The sequence below is a fragment of the Psammomys obesus genome, unplaced genomic scaffold (genome assembly GCF_907164565.1).
Source record: "Psammomys obesus unplaced genomic scaffold, mPsaObe1.curated_primary_1811, whole genome shotgun sequence".
NCBI lineage: Eukaryota > Metazoa > Chordata > Mammalia > Rodentia > Muridae > Psammomys > Psammomys obesus.
Window position 1 is genome coordinate 2787809 of NW_026596117.1, and position 22082 is coordinate 2809890.

General features: G+C 35.0%; 1 protein-coding gene across 1 annotated transcript in view; it reads left to right on the top strand.

The window, feature by feature from the left end:
* Epha5 (EPH receptor A5) overlaps positions 1-22082 on the top strand; it is a 324424-nt gene that overhangs the window by 178473 nt on the left and 123869 nt on the right. The window contains exons 4-5 of the mRNA XM_055629171.1: positions 6063-6218; positions 9839-10174. Coding sequence (XP_055485146.1) covers positions 6063-6218; positions 9839-10174 — 492 coding nt within the window. The remainder of the gene's footprint in view (positions 1-6062; positions 6219-9838; positions 10175-22082) is intronic.

Genomic DNA, 22082 nt, shown 5'->3' on the forward strand with positions numbered 1-22082 from the left:
TAGAGATCTCCCTGGCCCGAAACAACCTCAGTTTTGAAGTAGAAATATGAATCCTAGTGTCAGCTTATTTGTTCACAACAGCTGGCTATAGTATTAAGTAAAGGAGGAATGCCACTTTTTTCATGTTTAATCTTAACATTTAATTAGTCAGATTTATTAAATGCATGTCTTAGCCATTCGTACTTCCTTTTTGAGGTCTCTCTGTTTAGTTCCATGACCCAGTGTGTTTCTTTTTAATTAGGTTATTTGTTTTCTCGGTCCTTAAATCTTTGGCTTTATTATATATCATAGGCACTAACTCTTTCAGATGACAAGAACGTTATACCCATGAACCCACAGCAGCTTTGGTACTTACTGTCCAAGCCTTAAAGAATCCAGGCCTAAATAGGGGTGTGGCTTATGAGGACCAACCCATAGCTGAGGATACTGATAACTGATAGAAGGTTGGGGAAGGGGAATTCATTTTTCTTCCGGGATTTAAATTCTGATAAGCTGTGCATGTTCCAACAGATGATCCAACCGCTGTGCACATTCAGGTAGCACTAAATAGAAACAGCGGATCTAAAGGAGAACACATGATATTAGGAGGAAGAGTGATAAGGGAAATTGGGAGAAGTTAAAGGAAATGGTGTGGGAGGAGGGTTTGAATGAAATACATGTATGCATGTGTAAAAGCCTCAAACAATAAGTAAGTTTTGTAACAGAAGACCATATCTGAAAGAGTTTAAAAGAAATTTGTATGGAAATATATAGGACATGTGATTTGTATTGAACGGTACCACTGTTTCTCTTAAGAAACAGTCCTCTGGGGACTGCCTATGGCAAAGCAGAAAATGCAATCTTGATATTAAGCAGTTTCAGATAAACTGTTTCAGTACAGGGTGTGTCCAACTGTGATTTAAAATGAAGATCTGGAGATACTTCTATAGAATAACAATTTACAGAATTATGTTCATTTATGTATATAGAAATGTTTTAGAGAACGTTATCCCGATAACAGAATAAAATCATTTAATAGCTCCATATCTGGATACTGACTTTTTGTGCCAAAAGTTTGTGGATACTTGGAAGGTTTTACTCAGAAAGAAGAAAACAGGTTCCAGATTTAAATACAGCTCCTTTCTGTCTGCTAAGTCTAATTTTTTCCTTTATAGGAAGAAAGGTTAATAGACTGAATACATCCATGCATAGGTTTGTTGATTTGAGAAGATTCACAAAGAATAAAAAAAAAATTCCCTCTTCTTAAATGATGTTTATTATTTCAATATAGAAGCATATTACATGACTAGCAATAGACTAGCAGAACTTTTAAGACTTTTGAAAAAAAAAAAGCTGCTACAAAATAATTATGTTGATGTTTAAAAACAGAATAAGTGAAAGAATGATTGTAATCTTAGTGACATTTGGACCGGGTTTAACCACAGCATGGTTGTCATCTCATGGCATGTGATATTGAGTTTTACAGTTAGGATTTGCAGGAAATGAGTAATTGTGACTTTAAATAATTTTATTGAAGAGTACCAAACTTTCTATTTTTGTTTACATTTTACATGCTTCAAGGAAAATAATGCATTAAATATTGTTCAATGTTTTCATTAAGGCTTTTATTTTCTAATCTGAAAAAAAAAAGCTCACAGATTTTTCAGTACATCTCACTACAACTTATTGCAAATATTTACGTCCTTCTAAATCTGTGCTGCTAGACCCTTTTATTCGTTCAGTACGTTATGCAGTCCTTGAATTCAAACATTATTACCTGCAACATCTTTGTTGTCTGAGCCACTGCACTAACAAATGTGCTAGCTTTTTATTTTCTATCTCTGAAGCATTGCCACATATTGGATTCTCTGTGCTACTGTGCAGTGACTCTTAAAATGCTTGGACTATCATATTCTCCGGCCGAAAACTGTGCTTGCTTTATGAACATGTAACGTTCTGAATTTCAAAACCTTATCTGTGGCCTAGAAAGGCTGCCCCTCCCTTGGCAGGGAGGGGAAGCTCAATGAGCCACACATTGAGTTCATGTCAAAAAAAAATTCCTGTCCCCCTTACTAAAGAACCCACTTGGATACTGAGCTACCATGGGCTATGTCTGAGCAGAGGTTGTAGGTTATATTCATGCATGGTCCTTGGTTGGATAAACAGTCTCAGAGAAGACCCCTGTGTCCAGATATATTTGGACATTTTGGGGCTTCCTGTCTCTTCTAGGTTATACTAATTCCTCCTTCCTTCATATGATTCCCTATACTCTGCTGAAGGCTTGGTTATGGGTCTCAGCATCTGCTTTGATACACTGCTAGGTAGAGTCTTTCAGGTGCCTTCTGTGGTAGGCTACTGTCCTGTTACTTGTTTTCTCCTACTTCCAATGTCCATCCCCTTTGTCTTTCTAGATGAGGATTGATCATCTTACCCTTCTTCTTCCATTAGTTTGAGAAAACAGTTTTATGCTCCCGTGGCCTTTGAATTGGGTGTGACCTAAATAACTCATGAGTTGAAAATGTCAGGTAACTTATGCTTTTACAAAATAGGATTTGAAGCAATTGAAGGAAGGCAGGATGGTAAACATTATTAAAATGTTGATGGGGATATCATCAATGTGTTATATAGCATTTATGAGACATCCATAATGAAATATATTATGTGTTACATAATGTGTTTTTAAAACCTTAATTCTGGTCATAGACAAGCTGTGTCTACCTTAACGGCTCAAAAGCTTGTATTAATTATTGCTAAATAAAACATTTAACAGCAGCCTTTTTCTCAAATGATGTATGTGTGGTGACTAGGAGAAGCTAAATTCTGTCCTCTCCAGATCGAGGGGAATATCAGATATCACTAGTCTGGGAAAATACCCAAATTAAACGTTCAAAATATAGTTGCCATTGAATTCACATTACATTTGCGCTACTGAACAGTCTGAAATGTCAAAGGTGAACTATCTATAGCTCAGAACCATCTGTAATTAATAAAAAAAGAGAGAGGTTGTTGTGAATGATTGCTCCTTCTATCTGTAATTTTTTTTCCAAGAGATTTTGGATTAATTCTTTTGTTTCATCTTCTTTGCTTATGTGTTCTCTGTCTCACTTGGTCTTTTCAGAGAATGTCTCCCTCTAAAACACTGCAAACCTCTTCTCCAAATCTACAACAATCCTAATTGAAATAAATAGCAGAAGATACTCAGCTTCCTGGGGGAGCCTTCTTTTTATTACTTATTTTTTTTAACGTGCATGCATGTGTGTGTGTTTATGTGTGTGTGAGCAGATGACTATTAGAAGCTGATTCTCTTCTACCATGATGTGACTTCCAAAGATCAATCTAAGATACCAGTCTTGGTGGAAGAGCAATAATTCATTGAGTATCACTAGCCCTGCTGGGAGCCTTTTTCATAGTATTGGCTGGTATACATTTAGTCCGAAATCTTATTCTTCCTATCACAGTCTTACATCTGAATATTGATGCAATAAATTCTCCTGAAGGTAAAGACATTTTGGTATATTTTTTTTTATTTCATGTGCATTAGTGTGAGGGTGTCAGATCCCTCGGAATTGGGGTTACAGACAATTGTGAGCTGTCATGTGGTTGCTGGGAATTGAACCTGGGTCCTTTGGAAGAACAGACAGTGCTCTTAACCACTGAGACATCTCTCCAGCCCCCCCATTTTGATATTTTTTATGCTTCATAGCCAACCAAAATTTTAAGCCAATGTTCTTCCTCAAAAAAATTAATAAACTAATGAACAAAAAGTTTTATTTTATTTGCAATTATATTTTCCCTACAACGGTACTTTCTACGTTAGCGGTTTAATAACAGTATCAGACATATTATAATATAAAGCTTCTGTGTTAACAGAAGGAGAAAGTGCAGGACAGGAGGGGAGGAGGGATAAGACTAAAACGAAGATGTAAAGTGAATTAGAAAAATGCAATTCCCAAAAAATAAATGAATAAAATAAACTGAGTTACTTATTAAAAACAGAAGTTGGGGTAGTGAGATGGAATCAATATGCCAGATGAAGAAATCTGACTCCTGCGAGTTGTCTTGCAACCACTCACTTATAATATTTATGGATAAACACAGACACACACACAAACACAAACATGATAAATATAATGTAATGACCATTTTTAAATACCCATATGGTAGAGTGTGGATTGGCACTTCCTGCCTTTGAAAGCATATAGTTTGAAATAAGAATTGTCATACTAAAAGAATAAAAGAAGAAAAATTGGATAACAGCTAAGTATGGTATTGGCAGCTACAGCAATCCCATTATAAGTAAGATAATATTTAAATCTTTTAGTCATTTAACTACTAGAATGCCCTAATACTATCAAAAAGCTCTTCTTATCTTTCAAATGCTTTCCCATTTGCTATGAATTTGTAAGAGCATTAAGGCTTCACTATCACCATAATTAGGTGGGCTAAAAAAATAAAGCACCTCTGTATTTTGCCAATTCCTGATTATTCAGACTGATGGCAGAAAGCCTCTGCGTGGATTACTAAAACCTGAGGTCATTCATAGCAGATGAAAATTACTCTGGGCTCATTATGTCTATCCCATTGAAATATAAGTACATCTATGAGCTTCAACCAAACCACCATTGATGCTTTAATAAAAGTTCTTCAGCATATACATACAGAATTTTGAAAATAGAAAAAAAGATAAAATATATTAGCTTCATGTAGAATAGGCCGATTATTCAAGACATCGGTATAGTTGCCTAAAATTGACCAAGTCTAAAGAATTAAAATATAAATGTTTGGGATTACTAGCCATGGGAAATAACAGAGTACATGAGTTTTCAAATGAATTCACAGAGTAGAAGATCTCACTTTATGAGAACTTCCTTACACGACCAGGCTTCAGAAAAGTTAAAACTATTAACAGCAAACATTTTATGTTTGATTCTACATAACACAGTAGCAGTCTTGAAGCTGTTTTCTAACTCACTTATGTATATTCTTTGCAGTTACTGGCACTTGTTAGGATCAGACAATGGAATAATTTCCCTGAAGACAAAACTGAAGAACAAGACATGCTCTGCAATTTTATAATTATTACAGTTTTTCTAGTGTGAAGGCGTTATATTAGAATACATAAATCCTGAGTTAGTAAGAAACACAAAACATAATCTGAAAATGAGATAAAGAGCCAAAATATACCTTTGAAACCTCCATATGGCATAGAAAATATCCCAGATAATTACGCGTTATAATAGAACCAGAGAAATTTTAAGCATATATTTTTTAATGGACTTGTCAATCATTCTGTGTATTTGTATGTGGCGTGTGTGTGTGTGTGTGTGTGTGTGTGTGTGTGTTTGCACAAGTGTGGCTTCATTTTTGTAACTGTGCTTCTGAATGCGTAAACCCAAGATTGAAGGAAGCTTTCTTCCTTAGTTACTTTCCAGCTTGTATGTTAAAGAAGGACTCCTTGCTGAATCCATACATAGCTCATGTTTTTGGTTAGTCTTATCTATCCAGCTTTTTCTGGGTATTGTCATCTCCTCTCAAATCTGCTAGGACTAGCGGCAAGGCATGATGCCGACCAAGCATTTCCATGGCTGCTGAGGAGACCTATTGCAGTGTTCATGCTTATATGACAAGTAATTTATCTGCTGAGCCATGCCCCTATTCCCCAATTTGCAAATTTAATAATAAAAGTTTGGACACTTCTATGTGCAATACCAGTCTAAAACTACATATGATAGTTGTATTTCTTAAACATAATTTCACCAATAAAGATTATAAATTATACTTCTTGGTCTGCTCCCTTTGTAATTGTGAGCACATTTAAGTGTGTGTCTTTTATGAAATTGTTATACAAATCTCAGTTCCTATAAGTGATTAAAATAGGTGCATTCCATACGTGTTAATTTGCATCCTTGATTATCTGAATGGTCTGATATGCGTGATCAGGAAGCTTACCAAAAACTCTTGAAATTGATGCAAAGACTGTCTTCTTTTTAACTTGTGTATATACTAGTCAAAGTAATACAATATTCACAAAAAAGCAGTGCCTCTGTTCCAGGAAAAGCTTAGTGTCTCATTTCTCTTGACAGTGTGCAGACCTGGGTTCTTCAAAGCTTCTCCTCACAGCCAGAGCTGCAGCAAATGTCCACCTCACAGTTACACCCATGAGGAAGCTTCCACCTCTTGTGTCTGTGAAAAGGATTATTTCAGGAAGGAAACTGATCCGCCCACAATGGCATGCACAAGTAAGGAACCCCCGTGGCTATTTGGGGATGCTACTTTTCACCAGTTTGGAGAAACAGCGTGATGAAGCCTGTTATGTTTTATCAACATTTCCCTGTAAAACAGGCATGTTTATCCTTCGCAGGACAGTTTGTTTTTCTTTCCCGAATTTCAAATTTCCCTTAGTATGCATTGAAAAACAAATGTCCTTTTATTGCTGATTGTCAAAGCATCCTTTTTCCCTGATTTCAAATTCAACACCTGAGGCGCTAATACACATTTTTTTTTTTTTTTATTTTGTGGTTTAACTTAGTATTCTTGATTTTAGCAAATCTTTTTTGTCTTTTCACATCAGATTTGTTATATACTTTTTGTAAGACAGACTTTTGAACTAGAAACTGCAATTAATGGCAAATACAACAAGTCATATCCAACATGACCAAGCTGTAGGGTTCTCCAGAAGGTCATTTGCCAAAATATGTAGGCGGCATGGCAATCATGACAATTGAGGTGGCAAGCCAGATTAGAATAATAGATAAAACCCAACTTCCAACTTAGGCTTTCGTGTATCTGCAAAATGTCCTGTTAGCAAGAATTGTTAACCATTATCAGAGCTGTGCTTGTGAACAAATAAATCAGTGTAGATAAACAGTAAACATTATTTTCAGTGTATCTGCAGCAAGGATATCTCTCTAGCCAAGCCTTGTATTTTTCTAATTTTAACACATTTTGAGAAGCACACTGTGGCTGTTTACACATTTGTTTGCTTGGTGATTCCACATAAAGATATTGTTTACTAACAAAGTATTTATAAAAAAGGAAAAAAAAGAAAAAGAGAGAAAAATATCTTTCATCATAATGTATAGCACTCATGAATTACTTATTAGTTCCCAGTAAAGTCTATATATACTCAGTGTTGCTCACAACACTTTCTATCGTTTTGTCATTGATCTGTAGTCAGAAATAGAATAGATAATTTCATATGAAATAATCACAATGTGATTTTAAACAAATTTCAGTGGCCAGATTTCATACGTAACTGAAAATAATCACTCTTTGTAATTCAAGTCCAATGCTTTCGGGACCAAATGGTTGCTAGGGGAAACATACTTTCTCAGTAAGTTACAGTGGAGTGATACAGCTCTTGTGTTATATAACTTCTGTGTGCTATTGGAATTCAAACAATGTTTAATATGTAAAATGGAAGAATTATCAAACAGCAGGGAATGGATGGGGCCATAAAAGAGTGGCACACTAAAAATATAACACTGAGTCATCTCGTTTTTCACAAAGCTGTATGTTAGCAGCCTTCTTTAACGGGATCGCCCTCAATTTACATTGTGTTTTAGCATAAATCCAAATGTACATTTCTGCTTATTTATTTATTTGGGAATCAGGAGGAGGCTATAACTTGGTACCTACACTCCTTTGGAACTAAAGCACACAGACTTCACATTTTCTCAGTCTTCAGCTCTGTGAATTACTACTGCTTTGTTGAAAGGAAGAATAATCCGTACTCATTTTTCACAAAGTCCCACTGTGAGTGTGTGCGTGTTTTTTCAGTATATTTGTAATATCACAGCGTGCGAGGGCTTGGGATACCCTCACGGCTTGGCTAATGTTCAGAGGGAAATCTTGAACTTTGTTCTGCCATTGGCGCTGTGAACTTGCATTTATAATTTTGAAACCTTTAAATATATGAACTATGGAAAGAGAGTTTGATAAATCTATAGGACAAAATCAAACAGAAAAAAAGACAAGTATATGATGAACGTATTTAAGCAGGAGTTCTTCTCCAAGCTATACCATAGTCCACATATAATCATATCTACTGTTGGGGAAGGGGTGTGTTTTAGATGTAGGCTAAATCAGATCCTTTGATTTTATCTCTAGCTCATAGTATTACTTGAGTTACTTTTCTTGGTATCATGTGACCTAAAGTCGTGGGTGTGTTATTATTCCCAAAGTTATAAGTAAGAGAAGCCAGATAGGTGTACTTTTATTGAGTTAAGGAAAAGAAAGAAATGAAGTAGAGTTCAGCTGGGAGACAAAAATTAGAATAATCTGACGCATTTCCGGTGCATAGCATCTTCTTTCTCAAATGATAGACCATTTTTTTTTCACCTAAATTACACTATCTCCAATTTTTCACTATTTAATCATCTAAAGTTTGTACTAAGCAATGTAATGTATTTATATCTTTAGAAATGGCTGGAAGTTAAAAGTAATAGTTGAAATAGAAGTATAGAAGTTTGATGTTAGCCTTCAAGGGCTTGGCAACAGGCATTCTTGTGGATTGTTTGAGGAAAGCAAGCCACATCCTTAGATATGGAATTGTGCTATGTAATTGGAATTGTAAAATCTCTTAAATAGTAGTTTTCCTTTAAAATTATTTTAAAATATGTTCTTTAAATCTGATGGATTACTGTTGTGTTGAAATAAACATTGAGGCTTGTATTTGGAGGACATAAAATGAGGCTAACTTAGCTAGATTATTTAATGAGTTTATTTCATATTTAATGTTTATTTAAATACCACAGGACTCCATTTCTTAACATTAGAGAGTGAAACTGATTAGACAGTTGACAGGCAGAGAGGCTCATACTGAGAAACGCGTGGGTCCCTGGAGCAAATATAAGTGGGAGCTTGTTTGAGAGCAGACAACCCGTAACATGTAAGGCTGAGCAGAATCTGAATTTTATATATTTAAATTTTGACTTTAGGGAATTTCATTTTTATTCCCACTTAGCATGTGAACAATTAGGTTCTAAGACGGTTAAAACGATATGGAGACACTTTTTAGCATTTAGTTGAGAAACTTTTTAAGTAATCAGAAGTGTCTGTGTATAAAAATAAAGAGAATAATAAAAATATTAAAAGATATTAGAAAGGGTGCCATAGTGTTTTTATAAGACGATAAGTGTCTGTGAAGGGATTTTAGTTGAATGAATTTCTTTCCTTATTGGAAAAGCAGGCGACAGGAGATTGGAAATGTTCTGAAAAACTGAACACTCTGCACCCACCTTACATCGTCTTTACTAGACTTTCACACTTCAGTTAAAAACGCTGAAGCTGAATGTCAGTAAGGGAATGATCCCAGTCCATAAACAGTGCTCTTGACATTCATCTTTTATCCCTGAGCCATGTTATCTCAAGAGAGATTTCAATTTTGTTCACTATCTATACATGTCTATATTTCTAATGTCCAGAGCCATCCTGGAAAATCCTCCTTTTTCTTGGCCGTTGATTAACAGAGAGCTCCTGTTTTCAGGTCAAACCATCACAGAGGAAGCATGGATTCAATATACAAAAAATTAATTTACTGTATTTTAGACATAATAGTTTACCTAACATTTCTGTCAATATATTTTTATTCCATAACTATGTACACACATATTTAAAAAACAAAACAAAACATGTGATCCTATTAAATGTTTTAATAACAGTCCCAAAGTATATTTAGTTTTATGGTGCATAAACACCTCTGTTTCATAAAACTTTAATTTTTTTTGATAATTATAAATTATGCCATAAAAGATTAATTATAAATTTAGTTTTCCTTCAGGCCAGGGATTAGCATGGTAAAGGACGACTCATTAATATCATCTTAAATATGTTTCTCTCACTTTACTTTGCAAACCAGGACCGCCCTCAGCTCCTCGGAATGCCATCTCAAATGTTAATGAAACTAGTGTCTTTCTGGAGTGGATTCCGCCTGCTGACACTGGTGGACGGAAAGATGTGTCATATTATATTGCATGCAAGAAGTGCAACTCCCACGCAGGTGTGTGTGAGGGGTGTGGCGTTCATGTCAGGTACCTCCCCCAGCAGATCGGCCTGAAAAATACCTCTGTCATGATGGTGGACCTACTTGCTCACACAAACTATACCTTTGAGATTGAGGCAGTGAACGGAGTTTCCGACTTGAGCCCAGGCACCCGGCAGTTTGTGTCTGTAAATGTAACCACGAATCAAGCAGGTAAGTGTCATGCCCAGCCCAACTACATATTTTACACTTAGCTCTGCCAGTTGCATCCATGGCTGATTTTTAAACAATGAAGTCGTGTGAGAGAATGTCCCCAGCATACAGAAGGTCAGACATAAACAACAACAACAAACAAACAAACAAACAAAAAACCCTACATCTCAGAGTATATTTTTATTTAAAGGAGAAGTTAAGGCTTTCTTAGTACAATCATCCATAGCCCAAAGACAAAAGAGGTATGTGACATATTTTATTAAACATACATTTCTGGAGTAAATCATTTATATTAAACAATCATTATATATCTATAAACAAACATATCTACATATAGAGAGAGTATGTTTTATGTTGTAAATTTATATTTTTTGTTGCTTTATAAACTTAATTTGTATTGCATGCTTTATTTTCTTTTTGGTTTCTTACCTAACACCACAACTGGATTTTCTTTGCAGGTTATTATGGCCTTTTATAATTTTTCTATTTTATTCAATTATATGTGATTTTGTTTTTACCAAATCTGCTTATAAAAATAGAATAATTGTTAGGCACTATAAAAACTCCTCAAGACACATCTATTTTCTTTTCTTTTTTTTTTTTATTTACTTTGTATCCCAGCCATAGCCCTCTCCCTTATTCCCTCCCAATCCCACCCTCATCTCCTCGCCGACCCTTTCCAAGTCCACTGCTAGGGGAGGTCCTCCTCCAACAACTATTTTCAAGTTGCAGTCTCGGGATTATAAAAGTGTAGATGCTGGAGAGAAAGGTGTAAAGTCCTGTTTGAGCTGAAGGTGATTCTTTAGCACTCCCTGTATATGCTCTCTTTTACACTAATCAGCCTGGGATTCTCTTCTAATAATTCATCTCAGTAGGTGATCAAACCTCCCTAAGTAAAAGAAAGCCTTGAAATCTGCCTCTGTGCCAACACGCGACAATAGTCACAGAACTCATCACATGTTCAGTAATGCCATTTGAAGTCACAAAAATGGAGAGTTTAGTGCTGAAGCCTCTGGCTTCTAAAGTAAAACCTTTAACTCTTTGACCATACTTGATTCAAAAATGAGCTACACAAAATCATCTTCCAAATAATGAGAACTCACTGAGTTGTATCGACTCTTGGGAGAAATATGGTAGTTTTCATGATCCTAACATCTTTATAAGATACTCGTTAATGATAAGCTATATGAGAGAATTCCTTTATCATTTTAGGGACATTATCAATGAACAAAATATATTATGGTTGTCTTTGATTTATTAGCTTTTTCTGATTACAAGGTGTGTGGTTTCAACCTTCAGTATGTGAAATTACAATAAGTAATTTTTCATCCAGTAGCCACGGCACATATATCCTGTAATTGGTAATATTTGTATTCAGAGAGATATTGTATGGGCTGTAATTGTTTGACTGGGTGTCATACTTAAGATCACAGCACACTTAGCCCTCAAGTTTACAATAGTTTTCTCAGCATCACTGCTTCAGGTCAAATAAGATTCAACTCCATATAGAGTGTTAATTTCAAGAGTCTTTTAAAAAGTCTTCCGTGTAGATTTAGCTACCACAGCTGATCCTCATCAAGTTCCAGTTTCACAGGAACTGGATTTTGTAGTCAGATTTGATGATTGTATTTTTAAGAATCCAGTTTAATGAAGCTTTTTTTTTAATTTATATTTTAAATAAAAACACTTTTAGCATATTTTAACTTAAATTTCAAATTCCTCTCATTTATGTTGTGATTAATTTTTTAATTTTGTGATTAATTTCAACTTAAAAGTCAAATTTCTCTTGTTTATTTTGTGATTAATTCTGTGTTTTCAAATTTTATTTGTTTCAACATGTGTTCTGATATTTTCAGATTGGTGTTTTTTGTGTGCAAGTAAAATATAAATGAACTTGGCAAAAATGCAGTGAGAAAATAGTTATTCATTCAATGCGAACATTTTGCATTAATCTGGGAATAAAAACTGATTAGCTAAATTCAGCTATGAAACATGAATAAATGATTAATGTGTGGATACTTATTCAAAATTTAAAACATTTTCCAAAATATGATAATCTGAGAAGTTATTTAAATATAAGTGATACTTCTTTGCATTTAAATTAATGAAGTGACATGTTTTAAGAAAAAAACTTAAATAGAATTATCCTAAACATATAAATACTTTTATAATATAGTTATAGACTAACAGGAAATAATTCTAATACTTTTGTTAAGGTTTCTTTGGTCAACAAGAGTCACTCATGAGAAGGAGCAAGACTAGGGGAGGGGCATAGGGGGAGAAGAGGGAGAAAGGTTGAGATTGGGAGGAGATAAGGGAGGAGCCACAGCCAGGATACAAAGTGAATAAATTGTAATGAATGCTAATAAAATAAAATAAAACAAAATGTATTAACTGTAAAATTAAAGAAAAACAAGAGAGAGGTAGATGTAACACAGTGGAAAAGAGTGTAAGTTCTTGGGAAGGAAGAATGGCAGAAAAACAGAATCTGGATGCACTAAGGTCCAATGAACTCTTGTTCAACAGGAAAGCAAATGAAAGAATGGATATGCATGCATTTGCAATGGTTATGCAAACACTTATAAAAGTAAATAAAATAGTAAAGTGTTTCGTGTTCTATACTAGTACTGTGTATCTTTATTATATAATTATAACTCTTTTAAAAGTTAACAATATTTCTTTATCAAATACGTATTTAGATTTACTTACAACATTAACCTTTTCAGTTGTATCCTTTTAAAAAATTTAAAACATATATATTTCAATAGCACGACCTATAAAATACAAGTTCTACTTTTAAAGTTTAATTTTCTGTCAATAAAAGCAATATTGTATACGTGTAATAGCCTTGCACGCATGTTTTTTTTTTTTTTTTTTTTGGTTTAAAATAATTTTTCAATGGCTATATTCCCATTAAGATTTCCAACTTGAAGATACCTGATAAAACAGAGTCAGATGAAAGGGGAGGAGGTCCTCCCCTATCAGGGGACTTGGAAAGGGGCAGGGAGGAGACCAGGGAGGGAGTGTGGGGTTGGGGAGGGAATGAGGAGCGGGATACAGCTGGGACACAGAGTTAACAAAATGTAACTAAAAATAAAAATAAAAATAAATAAATAAATAAAAATAATGTTTTTCAAAAAAAAAAACATATCAGGAATAGCACGCTTAACGCTAAAAAAAAAAAAAAAAAAAAAAAAAGATTTCCAACTTAAACTATACACAGAGACATATTTTATATACCAAACAATAAGCTATTTCTAAATAACACCTCAAAATTATTATTTGTTATGTTAGTCAGGGGTCATCATAGTAAAAGATGATTTATTAAAATGACGGTGGTCCAGCTAATCCAACAATGGCTATCAATGAATGGAAGGTCCAAGTATCCAGTGGTTGTTCAGTCGACAACAGTGGAACCCGAAAATGATAGGCTCTAATTCTAGTGAAGGGATGGACTTACAAGCAGGCAAAGAGCAACAGCTTCTTTCTTCCGTGTACTTACATAGGCTTCCAGCAGAAGATGTGTCCTACACAGAGGCATTGTCTTCCTACTTCAAAACTCTAGGTCAAATGTTTGTCTTCCTACCTCAGAGATTCATATTAGAAGTGGATTTTTCCCTTTAATTAAACAAAATCCCTCACAGATGTGCCCCATTTTGTGGTTTTAGTTAATTCCTGATGTATTCAAGTAGACAACCAAGCACAACCTTCACACTAATTAACATTCAAAAGTACAGAATTTTAATTCACATAGGTAACAACATTCAGTAGAGCACCTCCTATGTCTGATGTAATACCACAGCCCCATAACCTCCTCATACAATCAACAATGTATCTAAGGCCTGTGACCTCTATAACGTGAGGAGTTTTATTTCCTGGCTGTACTTCACACAGCATTTCATGGACATGTTGTACCTTCAGGGACTGATCTTAATCATAATGCAGCAGTCAAAATTTTCCCAATCTCTCTTTCTCCAGAACAAGCTAGAAATAATCAAAGATATGTAATTAAATCTAGGAACAGTCAAAGATGTGTAATATATAATCATATTGAAGAGCCTTTCTTCAAGTTAAAAGATTGTCTACTCAGTTAAAGGATTGTGAAGTGGAAATGTATATCCAAATATGAGAAGTGTTGACAAGTCATGAATAAATAGACCACTGAATTTTTATTCCACAGATTTTTATATTATTGGTGGTACAGATCTTAAGACTCATTATTCTAGTCTAGACATGTCAGGTTTTTTTGTATATTTTAAAGCTCAGCTTCTATGATTATTATGGGATTCATAGTTTTCTTTCCCTGAGAAGATGCTATTGATTCCTTTTGCCTCTCCTATCTTGAGCCCTTAAGTAATCAAGAAGTAGTTTCAGCATAATTTCAAATTCCATGGCCTCAAGTATGGATATCAGAAATTGTGAAGGTTTCAAAAAATTGTACTCTCCTTATATATATATATATATATATGATGTTATGAAGAAAATATCCAACTCTTTCTGAAGATGCATATTTTTTTTTATTTTTTAACCAAATTCTATTTTAAAATTGCTGTTTGTAAGTTGCTGGAATTCTTTTTCAATAGTAAATTGGGGAACCCTTAGTGGACCGCATTTCATTCCAAATTTGATGAATTAATTGATAAATATTTAACACCTATGCCAGCTCCAAGGAGGAGCACTAGTCTCTACTCCCATATTTATGGCATGTGGAAAACAAATCTTTTCAGCTTCTTCATCAGAAATGTATAAGGTTTACTCTCATGGCTTATCTCTCCATGATTTAAAAAAAATAATTGTGGAATCATGGAAAAATCGTATTCCAGAAATATTTGCTGCTAATACTAAGCAGATAACTGACTCCTAGGAGAATGATAGAATGTTGAAAACACATGGGATAGCATCAATGGCAAAGGAGGTTTGCCTTCTACTAGTGCATATGCTCTGAAGAAGTGTGTCTGTGTAGTGCAAAACAAATAGAGGGGAGAGGTACTTCAACAGTCACATGATCCCAAAAGAGTAGCAATAAAGGCTCTAAGTTTTATGAGTTGAGTATATTTTGTCTATCCACTCATTCCAATACTCAACATTTCACAAGTCCTTACATTTATCTCATTTATTCATGGGCAATGCAGTAAATTCAACTGTTCTTCTAACCCAGGAATTCAATGAGCAATACTTAGATTCTAATGTGTTGGTGTTAGTCTCTTCACTTTTGTAACATGAGTTTCTTAATAATTCCATTGACTTCTTGATTATCTCAAGGTAACAAGAGAATTTATATTTTGTTTAATACCATAGGTCATTTAGACACATGCAGCCCCTTATATAATTATTTTTTTTAATTCCTTACTCTCCTTTATTATTCTTCAATTTTTTATTTACTTTAGATCCTTGTTGTAGCCCCATCCCTCCTTTCCTCCAATTCCCACCTACTCTTCCTCCCCCTCTCCCACCCCATATTATAAGGAAAAGGGGAGCTCTCTTTCCCATCCATCCCAGCTCATCAATTTGGATCTGTACTTAGCATATCCTCTTCCCTTGTGATCTGGCAAGAAAGTTCAGCCAGGGTAAAGTGATCAAAAAGTTAGCAAGTGAGTCTGTGTCACTTGCAGTCCCTACTTCCTTTACTAGAGGACCCACATGAGGCCTAAACTACCCATCTCCTGCATCTTTGTAAGGGGCCCTAGGTCCAGTTCATGCATAGTCCATGGTTCTTCAGTCTCAGCAAGCTCCTCTGGACCCTGGGTAGTTGCCTCTGTTGGTGGAGTTCCTGTCACCTACAGGTTCTTTTCTCTTTGCTCCCACATTTACTATGCATTACTCAATGTTGGGCTGTGAGTCTCAACATATGTTTGGAGGCACTGCTGGGTAGCTCCCCTCAGAGAACAACTCTGTCAGGCACCTGTCTGCAAGTTTCGCAGGGTATCATTAGTAGTGGGAATAGTTGGCATTCTCTGATAGGGTAGGTCTTTGGTTGGGCCAGGCATTGGTTGGGCATTCCCTCCACCTTTGCTCTATCTCCCCTATTGTTATTCACTCACATCTTGTAGGCAGGGTAAATTTTGGGTTCACTATGTTGGTGTTACCCTATCATCTTGTGCCTCCTCTCCTACCTATTTCTCTCTCTTCAGCCACTAGCCATGTCTATGCTATCCTCCCTTCCAAATGAGATTTATGCATCCTCCCTTGGATCCTCTACGTAATGTGTGCATGTGTGTGATATTTTTGATACTGTTTTAGAATTCTTTGATTAACTCTGTACTTAATAATTTGTATGATTCCCCTCCCTATGTCTCCTTTTTTTTTTTCATTTCTCTCATTAACGATGTAGACAATTTGCCTAAATGATAACTCATATGCTTGGTTTTACAGAATCCTGACATATTATTTGAGCTATAGCTGCTTTCTTAAACTTCAGTCTTTACATGTGGCAATTTTGACATAACATTTGAGGATAGCTCTAGAAGAGAGTTTATAACAGTTATTGGTGTACAGTTATACAACCCTGTACTCATTTTTCTTCTTCTACAACAAAATACCCAAGAAATGTAATTCAGGGGTGATAAAGATAATTTTGCCTCACCATGTTATAAGTCTCACCCTATGCCTGGATGGACAGAGTTGGGGGCCTATGTTGGCATCCCACGTGGAGAACACTGTGAAGTATAAACCTTTCTTATGACCTAGGCATTAGAGACAGCATGGACCCACAAGGCTGTTCACTGCTACAGCCCCAACTATGCAAAGACAAGACGTTCTAACAGACTTCACGTTTTAAAAGTTCGAACATCTCAGTAAGGATAACAGAGGCTGTCTCTGATATGAACCCCTTGGCCTGCTCTTTGATCATTACCCCTGGTGATGCAGTTATTCCAGGCCACAGAGGAAGAGGATCCAGGCAGTCCTGATGAGACTCGATAAGCTATGGGTCAGAGGGCAGGGGAGGAGGTCTTCCCCTTTCTGTGGACTAGGGAGGGGGATGGAGAAAAAGGGAATAAAGACTAAGAGGAGATGAAGGAGGGCACTATAATCAGGATATAAAAATGAATACATTAAAGAAAATTTAAAAAACAGCATGGAAAATATGTTCTACCATCTCCTGTATTAGTAGGCAACCAAACCTGCCAATACACACTATTTTGACAGAGTCACTACCTACACTTCAGTTCTCAGTATTTTCTAAGCATTGTTGGATTTAGATATTATCCATGATTATTTGTTAAAGTACATCTTTATTTCTGAGTCAATTTGTACAAGAAAGGAAATAAGAATCTTCTTAGTCCAGTCATCATTGCATTACCCATTTGAACATATACAAACAAGCAGACACAGACAAATTATTCTGTTATTCTCTTTAGATTTAGAATGTGGTCTATTAAGTATTTCCTCTGTAAGCCACAGTAAGATTAACTCAGAGTTAAGTTCAGAGTTAGAGCATCTAAGTTATTAAAATATGCAATCATTCATCTTATTGGCATACACCTGATAAATTTATTTGAGCAAAGGTATATATTGTATATTTGTGATTGATGAGTGTAGAAAATTTGTTCATAACTTCACTTTGAACTCTTACTGCCTTTTGTTACTTATTTATAAGAACATTGTATTTATAGAATTTACAGTGGTCTGATACCATGTAAATCTTTGTAGTGTGCTATGTAGATGTAGTATAAAAGTGAGCTCATCCATGTTAAATCAGGCTTCTATCAAGTACATGAAATCATTTGTGAGTTTCTAAATATACTTGTTTTCTTTTAGGATACAAATGCATTTTTTGCTAACTATATTTTAAAATTCTTATTTTGATGCTTCTTTTAAATTGATCACTATGTTTTCTTTTTTTTAATTTTATTTTTCTTTTTAGTTACATTTTGTTAACTCTGTGTCCCAGCTGTATCCCGCTCCCTCATTCCCTCCCCAACCCCACACTCCCTCCCTGGTCTCCTCCCTGCCCCTTTCCAAGTCCACTGATAGTATGTTTTCAAATATCAACCATTTATTAAGTACTTTCTGCTTTCAGCATACACTGCTGAGTGTCCTATTTTATATATTCTTCTGAACACTCTGTGGACAGCAAAATAGTCAAGGGTGTATTAAAAGTTCAGATTATTTTAATCTCCTGTGGAAGGACTAAAACCATTAGGTCTTGAGGGTCTGGAGAAAGGTGTCAGCAGTTATGACTGTGTGTTGCTTTTCAAGAGAACATAGGTTCAGTCTACAGAAATGTATGGTGGCTCGCAACCATCTGTGATTTCATATCCTAGGGATTCAATAGCTTCTTCTGACTTCCGAAGGAAACAAAGCATATACACGGTGCACAGATAACTTCAGGAAAAAAACATGGGTATAAAACTTAAAATCTGAAATTAAAAATTAGGTAAATGAACTCAATAGCAATTTCATCATGTCTATTACCTTTTGGGGACATGGTGGACTGGCTAATTGATTCACTATACTTTCTTTTTTATCACAAATACAATTCTATAGATGTGTTTTCACATATTGAGTTTAGTTATGATATCCAGCTTCGTGTATTAAAAAGTAAGTAGCAAGGCAAAGCCTTTGCTTAACATGCCCATGGTGACTCTGGTTCAGTCTCCTATATTGGGAGAGAGAGAGAGAGTGAGAGCAAGAGACAGAAGGAGGGAGAGAGGGATGGAGGGATGATAGGAGGAAGAAGAGCAAAAGAGAGAAAGTGAGGGAGAAATAATAAACCATATTATTTAAAAAAAACATAAAACAATAGATTTTTGGTTTGTTTTCTCTTTAAATAGTTATTCCTTGTTTGTAGAGATCTCTGCTCCTGATGACTTCTGTGTGTCTATGTCATAAGACTATTTGGCTATTGGAACATTTTCTATTACTTTGATATTACAGATTGTATTAGTTACTGTCAGTCTCTTTGAAACTTTGTAAAACAGCATAAATAATTTCTCTGATTTGAAGTTTGATTTTAAAATATCAAGTTTTACAAGAACAAGAATCTTTCTTCAAAGATATATGTCACAATTCATCTTTTAATGCCAACACTTTGGAGTCAATGGAAAACAAATATCTGTGTGTTCAAGGCCAGCCTGGTCTTCATAGTGAGAACCTGTCTCAAAAGAAAAAAAAATGCCTCGTATTGTTTTATTTTTATTTTACAGATGTGAAATGATTTCTGTTAAACACTATATGCTTTCAGTACTAACAAGTTTTTTTTTTAACTACTTTTGCTTTGTTAGTAAGAGCAGAGGGGAAAGTTTATTAAATCTTGACATTTAGTATGCCTGCATGTATGACCCATACTCTAAAATGATATTAAATTACAAGTTAAACAATGACTTCATTTAGACTTGTGGTATCAGTTAAATATAAACACAGAATTATCTCAACTATGAGTTTTCTCTACTTTCATTATATTTCATAGTTAGAGTATATGAGAACAGAGATTAATGTCAATTTTTAATTCTTTTTTCTAATAAATTAGTTGTGACATTTGAATATAAATACACACTGAGCTATGTGATTTTTAAATTTATTTTATTTTCTGTTTTAAATTTTATACTGTTTTAATTTTTATTTATTATTATCATCATTTATTACAATTCATTCAGTTTATATCCCGGCTGTGACCCCCTCCCTTGTCTCTTCACAATCCTACCCTCCCTCCCTCATCTCCTCCCATGCCCCTCCTCTAGTCCACTGATAGGGGAGGTCCTCCTCCCCTTCTATTTGACCCTAGCCTATCAGGTCTCTTCAGGCCTGGTTACATTGTCTCCCGTCAATGTTGCATTCAGCCTAAAGTGCTTGTCCTTACAGGTGTCCATGTACTTCTAGATACTTTCAAAAAGTAACATTTTCATTTAATAATGAAATGAGAATAAATTGGGAAGACTATAAATTGTTATCAGCAGAAGATTAGTGGTAAAGGTTTTTTATTTTCTTGTTTTTAACTATATAGAGACAATAGATGCTTATGAAAATGAAACAAAAGAAAACTGAATTAATATCTTTTCCTGACCTGATAGTGACATTGATTCTATGGAATGAAATAATACTGTGTGATTTAGTTTTCTTTTCCTTTTGTCTATTGAGGATTAAAAATGTTAGTACTTTATTCATTAAAACTGTGATATTACATATGTAACATAATTTATAAGATCTCTTTCAATTAGCCTTACTCTCTGTTGTGTTTTATAAGGTTCTGCCCTTATTTCTAATGTACTGAAAAAATCAACACTACATGCCACTTTATTGTGTTAAAAATCAAAGGGCAAACTGTTATATTCTTTTTTTTTTTTCGTGTACTCATTAACAGAAGAAAAATAAACATCCTACTATATTTAGAAAGTACTTCATCAGTTTGCATCAACTTCTACGTGAAAGTCTTGCACTCAGAATACTGTAGACTTTTATAAGGACTAAACATGACTACTTTAAGAATACATGCTAGGCCTCTTAGCAGAAATTTGCATCCAATTTGCAAATAGAATACAGTTTGGCAGCAATCTGCTCTTCCTTGATTTTCTTGCTTTTGTTTTACAAAGTGAGAAGTATTGTTCATATCTAATCAGAATTTACCTTAAAATTCTTGATTGTATATATTGTTTAAATTCACTTTAAAGATGATGACAACAATGTAAGTGATTAAAGCAAAAATAATGTATCACTGTGTGTCAAGGTCTGAGGTTTCTGGAGATACCATGAGTAAATCTCTTAGCAAATTTCTAAACTCTTGTGTGTTTTTTGTTTGTTTGTTTGTTTGTTTTGTTTTGTTTTATTTTTGGAAAATTATACATAAATTCAGAATCTGACTGCCACCACTGAATTTTGTCCTCTTTCCAAGTAGCTCCTCTAGAGCTCTTATGTAGGTGAAATTTTATCTACTGCCTTAGTTTTCTCATACCTCTACTTCCCTTCCATCAGTTATCCACACTAATGCCTTCCAACCCTCCCACCCAACACTAGGTAGGAGTGAAATGAGCTTAATGGAGAGAGGGAGCAGAGTTCTCTTTAGCTACTTCGAGCTTGTTATGGTTGGTGGGTTCTTTTGGCGACACCGATCTCACTCTTCATCATATCTATCAGTCCAGCAAACAAACAACAATAAACACAGCAGAAGGGTGAAACAGCAACCTTCTTCTTTCTTGGAGTGTCCTGCTCTCTCCAATCTCTGGTATTTAGACTCTCTTCAAGCCTGCAAAATCATGACACTCTCTAAACAGCACAAGGCAATTATCAGCAGTTGATAAACTAAGGCAGGGCTTTCCCCCACACTTGGGATTAAAACAAAAACATATGTACTGAGTTTTGTTTGTTTGTTTGTTTGTTTTAGAGTTTAGGATCAAATACAGGGACTTTTGCTTGCTAGGCAAGCACTCTACCACTGAGCTAAAACCCCAAATCCTATAATTGAGGATTTTTTTTATTGTTTGTTTGTTTTTTATTTTTTTTATTAGTTACATATTATTAACTCTGTATCTCAGCTATATCCTGCTCCCTCATTCCCTCCCAATCCCATCCTCCCTCCCTCATCTCCTCCCTGCCCCTTTCCAAGTCCACTGCTTGAGGAGTACCTCCTCCCCTTTCATCTGACACTGTTTTATCAGGTATCTTCAGGACTGGCTGCAAAGTCTTCCTCTGTGGCTTACCAGGACTGCTTGGGCTACATCAGAGCAGAGGTTTTTAGGTTATATCCATACACGGTCCTTGGTGGAGACTACCCTCTTACTTGGCCCTTATATCAAATGTGATGTTTGTTCTCAGAGACTAAATACATGTCAACAGTCCCTTATTCTAATAAAGTTCTAATTTTAATTCTTTAACAGGAAAGTTTGATTTCCTTTTTTTTCTCCTTCCCTCCCCCTCTTTCTTTTTCCTTTCTTTCTTTCTTTCTTTCTTTCTTTCTTTCTTTCTTTCTTTCTTT